The sequence below is a fragment of the Elaeis guineensis genome, unplaced genomic scaffold, assembly GCF_000442705.2.
Source record: "Elaeis guineensis isolate ETL-2024a unplaced genomic scaffold, EG11 Super_Scaffold_1000033, whole genome shotgun sequence".
NCBI lineage: Eukaryota > Viridiplantae > Streptophyta > Magnoliopsida > Arecales > Arecaceae > Elaeis > Elaeis guineensis.
In genome coordinates this window covers 7629434-7642499 of record NW_027332424.1, presented here as the reverse complement: position 1 = coordinate 7642499, position 13066 = coordinate 7629434, and the positions used below count along the sequence as shown (strand labels likewise).

Here is a 13066-nt window from a genome sequence, read left to right as displayed (position 1 = left end):
CACTGCAGGCTTTGTCATCCAAAAATGAGTAAGAAAAGGGAGGAAGGACTTGGGCAATGAATTAAGGATTGCATCCTTACCGAGCTACTCGTGCAAGGGAAAGCCCAGTTTACTTAGGCGCTCAATCATTTCGATCATGTACAGTACATGATCAGTGACTGAGGCTCCATCCCTCATCCGAGCATTGAAAATGGCATAACTAGTTTTGTGCCTTTCAACATCGTCAGGTGTGCCAAAGGAGTCGTTCAACAATTGAAGCATCTCCTGGGGCTGGGCATTCTCGAACCTGCGGTTGAACTCATCATTCATTGCCGCAGCATTATGCATCGAACGATGGTGCGATCGTTGAGCCACTTCTGATAAGTGTCTCGGACCATCCCTCTAATGTTCGGGGCTGGCTCCTCAGGTGCCAGATCCGTTACTACATAAAGGATCCGCTCATGCTCAAGGATGATTTTTAATTTTCGATACCAGCTATCAAAATTAGTCCCATGAGCTTGTCATTATCTAATAATGACCGAAGGGACAGGGTAGTGGCCATAGCTGCATAAAGAAAAATCAGACCTCTATTAGTACATAAATTATAAATACTAAAGACTTGGACTTTAGTCTAAAGTTTCTCCCAGTATTTTTATGAATTGGTAGCCTCAACCTCCAATTCGAGGAATTACTTTAATTCCTTAGTGGGTACTAGAATCCACACAGACTACACACGAGCCCAACTTTGGTTGGTCAACCCATGTGCATCTATGGGTAGGTTCATAACCAGTTGTTTCTCTAAACAACTTCTAGTAATTGATTTTGCCCCAGAACCTAATCAGTAGGCTTTGGCCTCCACTGAAAAGATCTGGTTAGGTCCAACCATTAACATGATTTGATTTGGTGAATCGGACCAATGAATGATCGGCCCGGCTTTGGCCGGCCAACCGGATCACCATCAGAAAGACTCAAACCAAATTATCATATTATGAATGATAATTCCATTAGTCAATAAGCACCAGGCCTTTGGGCCTCCAATGATTATTAAACTAATGGACTCATTATCACTTACTTAATGGGAGGCTATGACTTAGTTATCAATATAACTTAATCATTTTTAGGGACCTAATAATTTTTTTGAGGATTTTATTAAAAGATAGATGAGAAAAAAATATCCAGCCAATTTCAATCCTCCCACTGACTTCACCAAGTCAGATTAAAAAAAAAAATTTAATTAAAGCTGGCATTAGGAGCACCTAAATCAGTCAAACTGATTTACCTAATGACATAGGTGAGCCCAAATCACCAAGTGATCTAATCAAAATCTAATTCACCAGGTTGGCCAAGTAAGTGAGATCAGTGGTGGGATATGCCATTAACTCGTCAGAGATCGAATCACTGCAAGTAGCTCCCATTTAAAAACCACTGGTCAAACTGCCAAACTTACCTTAGACACCAACCGGTTCATTAGTTTTAATTTGATCAACTTAGTAAATTGGGTTCCACCGCGTAGCCATGAATTAAGTCCATCTTGGTCTAGTTAAAGACATGGACCCATTCAACTACAACTATTGGAGTTGAGTCTAGAGTATCCTTGATCTAATCTAATTCAACTTTTGATTAGATTTGACCAATTACTCTAATTTAGTCCATTTCTTTAAGCTAACCTTAGGTCTAACCCAATTATGGACCTAATCCATCTAACCCATTGACCCACAAGTTTATGCAATTGTTTAGGTCTTAATTCACAATTCTAGACCTACTAGACAATACTTAATTCTTTTAATTAAGTATTTGGGCTGATGGGTCAGGATTTGGTATTTCGAAAATAATTTTTAAATTTGAAAGTTTTATTTTTGTTCACCAAATATGTTGACTCATTTCACAAATAGATCAGCACATTTCATAAATAGCAATCCTATTGCTAATTACATAACAGAAAATAACTCTATCAAAATAAATCATGAATATTCTTTTAGATCTAATCTAACACATTCATGATAAATTTCACAATTGAATCTTTACAATTAATTCCTTTCGCTACTTCATCTGCATGGGATATAATTGTAGCGGCACCCCTACCGCCATAGGAGATCCATCGAATGGGAGGAGAGGGCCTTTAAACCCTGCTTTTCTCCTATGACCGGACGACCATGGCAACCAACCCAATTCGATTACTTGCTACTTGGATCAAGTATATCTAAATATACAATTTCAAAATTTAAATTTTAAATTTTGAATTTAAATTTCAAATTTCAAATTTCAAATTTTGAATTTTAAATTTTGAATTTCAAATTTTGAATTTTAAATTTTGAATTTTAAATTTAAATTTCAACCAAATTTCAAATTTTAAATTTTAAATTTGAATTTTAAATTTTTTGAATTTTGAATTTCAAATTTTAAATTTCAAATTTCAAATTTTGAATTTCAAATTTTTGAATTTTGAATTTCAAATTTCAAATTTTAAATTTTAAATTTTTGAATTTTGAATTTCGAACAACTTTCAAAATTCAAAATTTAAATTTTAAATTTAAATTTCAAATTTAAACTTTTAGATTACAACTTAATCTACGTATGCAAATATATATATCATATCTAAGAACCCGCTCTGATACCATTTGTGGTAAAAAATTTAGTGCAGGGGTAAAATGGTAATTTTAAAATTTTTTTAAAATTATATTTTTATAGTAAAAAATATTAATTAATCTAATTAATTAACATAAATTTATCCTATACTAGGATCTAAATATGATATATAGCATGCATTCATTTAAATTTGAATTTCAAATTCAAACAGTAAATACTTTATTGTAATGTGTTCAGAATACAATACCTTTGTGCGGGTAGTAGATCGTCGTAATCTGATCATTACGACATAGTCACACAGCATGTCTGACCTTTGCGGATCATCCACATGAAGCTTCCGGTCAGATCGACTCCTCACGAGTGCTAGCTCGTTGTAGAGCCTTTTTGACGGTCGATGCTGATCGAACTCCTTCAATCGATGTCTGTCGATTCTTCGGATACTCCAGATCGTCAACAGACGTGCTTGAGAGGATGTTGAAGATCTTTTGAGATTTTGTGGGCTCACAACACTCGTAGCTCACTTTCTCTCTTCCAAACCCCAAGCTAAAACTCTAGGAACTCACCGAAAATCTTGCACCCACTTTTCTTTCTTTTCTTTCTTTTTCTCTTGGAAGGATATGGACTTCCTTCTCATGCACAAGACTTCTCACACCCCAGAATTTTTTCCAAAAATCTTCTTCTTGCGCGTCCCACTCTTCTCCTCCTTTTATAACAACGTCAAACGTCTTATCCAAAAGAAAGGATAAAGATGAGTAATTGCACATTTGAATTCAAATCAAATTTTGAATTCAAATGGATACCAACTCATCCCTTATCCACTAAAGGTGTGAGGCATGGCTTAAATTATGCATGGAGTGATTTCATGAGAAATCTTTTCTCATGTAATAAATGGGCGTAAAAAAAGGGATAAGGTGCAAAGATTGATTGCCCATTCAAATTCAAACTTTATTTTAAATTTGAATGGCCAACCAATCATCCTTATCCTTTCATTTGGCACATTAAAGTGGGGCGTAGAGAGGGCTTGGCGTGAAAAAATAATTCATGAGAAGTTCTTCTCATGAATTCAAATGGGTGCAATGGAGGTGAGGTGGCGCATGGAGATGGGTCAAGGTGGTTTAATTATTTAAACCAACCTAATTGAACCAAATAATTTAGGTCTAATTAGACTAATTTAAACTCAACTAAATTAGGCTTAATTAGGTTCAATAAAATCTTAATCAAATTAGGAATTGACTAAGCCCAACCCCTGATCAAATCAGGGACCAAACTATCTCGACGATTAGGTCAACTCTTAACCTAATCGGGTCAAACCCAACTGAATCCAATTCAATTGGACTTGATCCAAAAATAATTACTCAATTAAATTGAGTTAATTAGCTATCAAATCACTAATTAAACCTTCATAAATATGGTCCAAATTCGATGGGCAATCGGACATCAGAATTCATCGATATGTAATCCTGATCGAAAAGTCCCAACCAATGGGACTCTTGACCCCGGTACCCATAATGTGTGGAACTCGTGATCAGAGAATCCTGATCTCAATCACTGAGTCTCAAATATGTAGGATTCTACACCAGCCATCAGATCAGATAGGAACCTCTAATGTGTGTGACCCCGCAGGTTCGAACCTAAGCCGGTAGCACAGGAACCAATTTCTGTACTAATCGAAGTGGCCATCTAACAATGGTACCCGACATTCGGATAGATCGAAGAGTCACAATCACAACACTCAGAACCTACATGAATATAGTTACTGTATAATTCATCCTTTTGACCCCTGTGTTTAGGACGACTCAGGGTTAAACTGTCAACCCTGATCAGATCATCTGAATCGTGCTCAACTCAAATAGTCCTATGACTCCTCACAAGGACTACCTTGGCCAAGATTTTGCTAAATTAAAATAACTGTACATAGCTCCTAAACTGGAGTGGTCAATCCCATCTTGACACATGCACCGACAAGTCAAGTACTTGACTACACCCAGCAGCCTTTCGTCACTGAATTAGAAATTCAGGTAGTCCAGTGCCTTAGTGCAGTGAGTTGCTTGCAAGTCACCATGAGGTCTCAGGTCGGAGAGACATTTATACCCATATTCCATCAGAGCAAATCTTGACAACAGAAATAGCTCCGGAGTCGGTCACGTTCATGCAGATGTACCCTTACATCTCACTTGTATGCCATACCAGTGTCTCCACACTTATTGGTTAAGAGGACAACCAATCTATATGGCACACAATGACCTATGCTTAATAAATGTTATCGTCCTTGGTAACAACGTATCATTTGGTCGCGAACAGATTTAAGGACTAAATGAAAATCCTCCTTTGTCGAGTCTAAATAGTCCTAAGGACTTCACCAAACATAGGAGTTTATTAGAAGATGAAATATTTTATGATAAAAAATATCAAAATAATTTTTATTAATTCATAATTCATGTACATATACAAAAATGAGCACAACCGTCAACAGGCTGACGATTGACTTTGGGATACTATTCCCAACACTAATCAAAATCTAACTCACCAAGTTGGCCAGGTAAGTGAGATCAGTGGTGGGATATGCCATTAACTCGTCAGAGATCGAATCAATGTGAGTAGCTCCCACTTAAGAACCACTGGTCAAACTGCCGAACTTACCTTAGACACCAACCGGTTCATTAGTTTTAATTTGATCAACTTAGTAAATAGGGTTCCACCACGTAGCCATGAATTAAGTCCATCTTGGTCTAGTTAAAGACATGGACCCATTCAACTACAACTATTGGAGTTGAGTCTAGAGTGTCCTTGACCTAATCTAATTCAACTTTTGATTAGATTTGACCAATTACTCTATTTTAGTCTATTTCTTTAAGCTAACCTTAGGTCTAACCCAATTATGGACCTAATCCATCTAACCCATTGACCCATAAGTTTATGCAATTGTCTTAGGTCTTAATTCACAATTCTAGACCAACTTGACAATACTTAATTTTTTAATTAAGTATTTTGGGCTGATGGGTCAGGATTTGACTTTTTGAAAATAATTTTTAAATTTGAAAGATTTTATTTTTCTGTTCATCAAATATGTTGACTCATTTCACAAATAGATCAGCACATTTCATAAATAGCAATCCTATTGCTAATTACATAACAGAAAATAACTCTATCAAAATAAATCATGAATATTGCTTTAGATCTAATCTAACACATTCATGATAAATTTTATAATTGAACCTTTACAATTAAGTCCTTTCGCTACTTCATCTGCATGGGATATAATTGCAGCGATATCCCTACCGTCATAAGAGACCCCATCGAATGGGAAGAGAGGGCCTTTAAACCCTACTTTTCTCCTATGACCGGAGGCAACCAACCCAATTCGATTACTTGCTATTGGATCAAGTATATCTAAATATACCAATTTCAAAATTTAAATTTCAAATTTAAATTTTAAATTTTAATTTTAAATTTTGAATTTTAAATTTTTGAATTTTAAATTTGAATTTTAAATTTTGAATTTTAAATTTTGAATTTAAATTTGAAATTTCAATCAAATTTCAAATTTCAAATTTCAAATTTTGAATTTTGAATTTAAATTTTTGAATTTTAAATTTCAAATTTAAATTTTAAAATTCAAATTTCAAATTTTGAATTTCAAATGTTTGAATTTTGAATTTTGAACAACTTTCAAAATTCAAATTTTAAAATTTGAATTTTAAATTTTAAATTTTAAATTTAAATTTTTAGATTACAACTTAATCTATGCATGCAAATTCATATATCATATCTTAGAACCTGCTCTGATACCATTTGAAGTGAAATTCAGTGCAATGGGTAAAATGATAATTTTAAAATTTTTTCAAAATTATGATTTTATAGTGAAAAATATTAATTAATCTAATTAATTAATATGTGTTTATCCTAACTAGGATCTAAATATGATATACAGCATGCATGCATTTAAATTTGAAATTCAAATTTGAACAGTAAACACTTTACTGTAATGTGTTCAGAACACAATACCTTTATGCGGGTAGTCGATCTCTGCAATTTGATCACCGTGGGAGGCTCTGATCATCGCAACATAATCATATAGGGTGTCTGGCCTCTACGGATCATCCACACGAGGCTTCGGTCTGATCGGCTCCTTACGAGTGCAGCTCGTTGTAGAGTCCTTTTGACGGCTGATGCTGATCGAACTCCTTCGATCGATGTCTGCTAATTCTTTGGATGCTCTGAATCATCAGCAGACGTGTTGAGAGGATGTTGAAGATCTTCCTAAAATTTGATGGGCTCACGACACTCGTAGCTCACCTTCTCACTTCCCAAACCCCAGGCTGAAACCATAGGGTACACTAAGAAAAACTCTGCGCCTTTTTTTCTTTCTTTTCTTTTTTTTTCTCTTGGAAAGTTTTGGACCTTCAACTCATGTAGAAAGGTTCCTCACACCCTAAACTTTCTCTCCAAAATTTCTACGCACGCCCCACCTTTCTCCTCTTTTTAAAACAACATCGAACGTGTCTTATCCACGTGAGAGGATAAAGATAAGTGGTTGCACATTTGAATTCAAATCGAGTTTGAATTCAAATGCAAACCAACTCATCCCTATCCACTTATGGCGTGAGAAGAGAAGGGCGTGGACATTTTGTGCATGGAAATGTTTCACGAGAAACCTTTTCTCGTGTAAGTTATGTGGCGCACAAGATGGATAAGCATGAAGGCACAAGAGATAAGTCATCCATTCAAATTCAAACACGCTTTGAATTTGAATGGTTAACTAATTAGCTTTATCCATCCATATGGCACATAAAAGTGGGCATGGGGAGGGCTTTGCGTGAGAAAAAATTCATGAAAAATTCCTTCTCGTGAATTCAAATAGGCACAGTGGATGTGAGGTGGCGCAGGGAGTTTGGGTCAAGGTGGTTTCATTATTTAAACCAATCTAATTGAACCAAATAAGTTAGGTCCAATTAGACTAATTTAAATCCAACTTAATTAGGCTTAATTAGGCTCAATAAAATCTTAATCAAATCAAAATTGATTAAGCCCAATCCCTAATCAAATCAGGGACCAAATCATCTCGACGATTAGGTCAACTCTTAACCTAATCGGGTCAAACCCAACTAAATCCAATTCAATTGGACTTGATCCAAAAATAATTACTCAATCAAATTAAGTTAATTAGTGATCAAATTATAATTAAATCTCTCATAAATATTGAGTCTAAATCTGATAGGCAATCGGGTATCAAAGTTCATCAATATAAACCTTGATCGAAGAGTCCCAAACCAGTGGGACTCTTGACCCCGATACCCAAAATGTGTGGGACTCATGATCAGAGAATCCTGATTCTCGATCACAAAGTCTAAACATATAGGACTCATAGTCCACAAATATTAGGACTCTTCATCAGCCATCAGATCAGATAGGAACCTCTAATGTGTGTGACCCGCAGGTTCGAATCTAAATCGATAGCATAGGAATCAATTTCTGTACTAATCGAAGTGACCATCTAGCAATGGTACCCGACATCTGGATAGGTCAAATAGTCACAATCGCAACACTCAGAACCTACGTGAATATGGTTACTGTATAATTCATCCCTTTTGACCCCTGTGTTTAGGATGACTCAGGGTTAAACTGTCAACCCTGAGTAGATCATCCGAATCGTGCTCAACTCAAACAGTCCTGTGACTCCTCACTAGGACTACCCTGGTCAAGATTTTGCTAAATTGAAACACGACTGTACACAGCTCTTGAACTGGAGTGGTCAATCCCATCTTGACACACGCACCGATAAGTCAAGTACTTGACTACACCCAGCAGCTTTCCATCACTGAATTAGAAATTAGGTAGTCCAGTGCCTAAGTACAGTGAGTTGCTTGCAAGTCATCGTGGCGGTCTCAGATCGGAGGGACATTTATACCCATATCCCATCGGAGCAAATCTTGACAGCAGAGATAGCTCCGGAGTCGGTCACGTTCAGTGCAGATGTATCCTTACATCTCACCTGTATGCCATACCAGTGTCTCCACACTCCTTGGTTAAGAGGACAACCAACCTATATGGCATACAACGACCTATTCTCGATAAACATTGTTGTCTTTGGTAACAACGTATCATTTGGTCGTGAACAGGTTTAAGGACTAAACGACAAATTCTCCTTTATCGAGTCTAAATAGTCCTAAGAACTTCACCACAACACAGGAGTTCATTAGAAGATGAAATAATTTGTGGTGAAAAATATCAAAATAATTTTATTTATTTATAATTTATATACTAATACAACAAGAGCACAACCGTCAACAAGCTGACGATTGGCTTTGGGATACTATTCCCAACACCTTCTCCATGATAGAGAGGACTATCCTCGTGAGATCAATCATGAGTTCCATTCTAATCTACCTTCTTGTGAATATTGTTGTGCCATACTCTTATCTTAGATACTTGGAGCAGTAGTTCCAAAATTTTCTGTGGGCACTAGATAGGAAGGTCAGGGGCTTCACTTGCTCTCCTAACAAGCAGTCTACCAGTATGTGCTGGATGTGGGCCCAGAGATCTAATCCCTACTGGTTAGATGGGAGGTTATGCTTGTCAGACATGTTATGAGATTCCTTATTCAGCCTAATTGCTTGTGAAGCAGGGTGATGAAGCCTCGATATGGGGCTTGGAGCCAGTGGTTCGAGATCTGGATTGATCGCGGCTGCTACTTCATGAGATTTGTATTTGCAGCCTAACAATGGTGCCTAGGTCAAATGGTTGACTAGAGACAAACTTTTGTTGATGTAAGCCAGGACACTTGGCTTTCCGGGTTGCTCCTCTCATGTTGGCTGACCTATATCAACATGGAGGTGGATGACCACATGCGAGTCTATGACCTGATCACAGTCAATGGTAGAGGTTGGAGGGCTCAAGATGTCACCCATCTCTTCGATAGCTTGTTTGCTAACATGATTCTTTTCATCCTGATTTCTATCTATCGAAGTCATAATTTGAGGATGTGGGGCCAGTCTTACTATCCTAAGATCCCTGCAAAAACCCTCATGAGATAAGCAGACCAGTGCTAGAAAGGAAGATCAAGGCTGTTTGGATCTGGCGAATGGCTGTCCATCCTAGGATTTGACTTTTCTCAAAAGGTTGTCTAGAATCAACTGCCAACTCAAACACTTCTCAAGGATAAAGGGATGGAGCTTTCAGCCACCTGTCCAATCTGTGGACTAAAGGATGGATTGATGGAGCATGCCCAGAGGGCGTGTTTGATTTAAGGTATGGCGGGTGGCCAGCCTTAGGGGGCAAATAGTAGCCCTTAGCTTTCTTCCTTCCTGGATGCACTCTGCAAAGTATGATCAAGGGCTCACCCTGGGATACTAGGATGGTGTACATCGCTTATCAAATCTGCCTATCGAAAAATAGCCTGATTTTTAAAGCTAAGGTTGTACCTATGCATCGGATGTTGGAGAAAGCATGTTGTTTAGCTGAGGAGTACAGCTGCTTTGATACTATTGGCACGTCTCTTGTCACCCCGATTTCCTTTGCTGTGCCTGCAGCGATGCGGAGGAATTTTTTGATTTTCTAAGAGCCCCTCCCTCGGGGTTTGTCAAGGTCAACTTTAATAGTAGTCTTAGGAATGGTAGGGAAGGTGTGAGCTATGTTATCGGGGGCCTGAATGCCAGGCTGTTGGCTACCGAGGGCTTTAATCTTTTCAAGCCGTTTGTTCCTGAAGCGAAGCTCGTGTTGCTTGGATGGACATCATCTATGCGAGATAGGAGTTACAAGCGGAGAGGATCTTTGTTGATGATAACTCCACCACAGTCATCAGCTAGATCGGAGATGAGGTGAAAATTCTGGAGGTTCATTCACTGCTTCATGATATCTAGATGTCCCTTCACCATGCCTCCGTAATGTCTATCAGGCATGTCTTTCGGTAGGTGAACAGCGTCGCAGATTGGATTGTATCTTTTATTACCTAGTATATCGAAGACTGGACCTGGTGTCAAGGCGATGATTGCTTTCAGGCCCCATGAGACATTTTATATTCTGATTTCTTGGGCTATACTTACACTAGAACGGTGTGATAGCCTGCTTGTATAAAAAAAAAAAAGAAAAAAAAAGATGATGGTAAAAAATATGATTTAGAAATATCGAAGTTAAAGATTTCTTGCTTTATCTTTTTAAGAAATAATATAAATAATTTTAAAATAAAAAAATAATGGAACAAGATATAGTTTTTATCTTAGTTTCTATATTTTATTTTAAAATTAAAAATTAAATAGAAATCTGACTAATAAGCACGCTACGGAACTCTTTAACTATTATATTCTACTCCACCTCAGCAGCGGCCAGAGTTCCACCAGCATAATTACCTAAAACTCAAATGCCAATGCCAGATCTACCAATGAATTCTTTTTCGTTTAGTCGCATCGTTAGTGCTCTTCCCCTATAGAGGGTAGCGATTAACAAAATTAACTAGAAGGTATCATGGTCATGTAACCTGTTTAGCTACGGTAGTAGACACCACCCTGATGATGGTTCCAAAGGAGTTAGCTGTTTTATGGCTTTTTATCTGAAAAACATTAATTTAGTCAAGATAAATGTTGACAAGCCTCCTAAACTGATAACCTTCCCATTCATGCGAACAAGACAACGATGTTTAAAATACTGACAATTCCAATCTCTCAACTATGATAACAGCTGCAAAGATCTCTTTTACGCAAAATTTATAAGACGAGCTTATTCTGACCATTCTATGACATGAATAATGGCCAATTCTAACATTCTCAACTTACATGTTGTCGAATTAAAATTTATAAGACAAGCTTATTTAGTAAAACATGACGTTCCATAAACAACAGCATAACCAAATAACCATGTTTTAATGTCATTATCGTTTAATTTTGCCATAACATCCATAGTGGCCATTATGGTATCCTTATTTTCCCCTCAAAAACTTCCAGTCAACAGCTAGACAAACAACAGCCTCTCTCTCTCAAAATATATTCCAATGACATCCATGATATTAGACTAAAGCATTACTGAACCTTAAGGAAGATTTTTGGGTCGCTTGGAGATCTAAGAAGATGGTTCCATGGTGTTAAAGAGTTAGTGATGTGGAAGGAATGCAACAATTGACCATAGAGATGTCACAAGGAAACAGACATTTGTTAGGCTGTTTAATGTAAGTGGTAGCATATAATCTGAATGAAATCAGGGTAACAAAATAGCTGCTCAAAGGCTTCTCATAATTCATACAGCCGTTCTGGGACTATTGCAAAACTCACTTCACAGGTTGCATGACCTGTAAAGTGAGTTTTGCAATAATATCTCCTGCTTAGGGTAACCCTTTTTCTAACATCAGGTTCTGCAAGTCACCAGTCTCAGTAAAACTACAATGCACCCCCAAGTCACAACATCAAGAGTAGCAGCAGCACGTTGGTAGAACTATGATGACAAGATACTCTTAGTTAACGTTCCTGATATTAGGTTTTCATTAAAATTAATATGTATATGACCAATTACAGGATCACAAACATAATGTTGGGGTGGTAACTGGTAACTCACCCAACAATAAAATGGAATTGAAACAAGAAGACAGTTTTAGAAAGGCTCAAAATTGCTAAAATTTTCTAAAATAATTGTACCATACAAAATAGTGCTTCTTTCTTATCACATAACCATTGTAGCTCCAAGAGCTTTACAAATAATTGCTAAGCAAAGAAAGAAACAAAGAAAACAGCAACAATAAACTGCCAAAGTTACCGATTCACCCAAGGAAAAGCTGCAGCGCACACAATTGTCAAGAAACTGCAACCACCACAGCTTTTGACTTGCAACTGTATAAATCAGAAAAAGGCAGCACATTTTCTCACCATCGTGATCTCACACAGCAGGCTCTCAATTCAGTGCTCAAAAGCACCAGTTCGTCATGCTTAATATGGCACATCATGCAACCATGCGCATTCCAGTAGGTTCAACCGCTGGCCTCATATAAAGCTCACGGGCCAAGAGATGAAACCAAAACATTGTGCTCAGTCAAACGCCTCTGAAAATGAGCTAAACATGCCTGCAATTTTACAATTCCAGCTTCCTTCTGAGAGAGAATGGCATTCAATCTAGAGACGTACTCATCTAGCTGGTTACCAGGTTGATCTGCTTCATCCAACAACTTCATCTCCTGGATAAACAAATATAACAGATGTAAATGGATAATCAAAGATTGCTAGAAAGGACTGAATGAGACACATGAACAGGGAGTCTAAGTTAGAACCATTCAGATTCTCGCTTGTTTACTGTAGTACTTTCTTTTTGTTGTACTGGTACAGGGGCCTTTACAGAGACCACGGCCTCTCAAGGGACTGAAAACCCCCAGAGCCAACCAATAATTTATATGATGATCAGTCAGCTTTTCAGGCTCAAACACATGAACCACTATGGTTTTTCTAGCAAATCCTACATCAAGCATCGAGAGGCAAGTGACGTAGTTTTTGAGACCATATACTTTGAATGCCATGTATATTCTCTT

The 13066-nt window shown here is 37.3% G+C and overlaps 1 protein-coding gene across 1 annotated transcript in view; it reads right to left on the bottom strand.

Moving 5' to 3' along the window:
* Nucleotides 1-12008: 12008 nt before the first annotated feature.
* LOC105048268 (kinesin-like protein KIN-13B) overlaps nt 12009-13066 on the bottom strand; it is a 177306-nt gene continuing 176248 nt past the window's right edge. Inside the window, exon 13 of the mRNA XM_073250485.1 lies at nt 12009-12718. Within this exon, the coding sequence (XP_073106586.1) occupies nt 12539-12718 (180 nt within the window). The 3' untranslated portion in view covers nt 12009-12538. The remainder of the gene's footprint in view (nt 12719-13066) is intronic.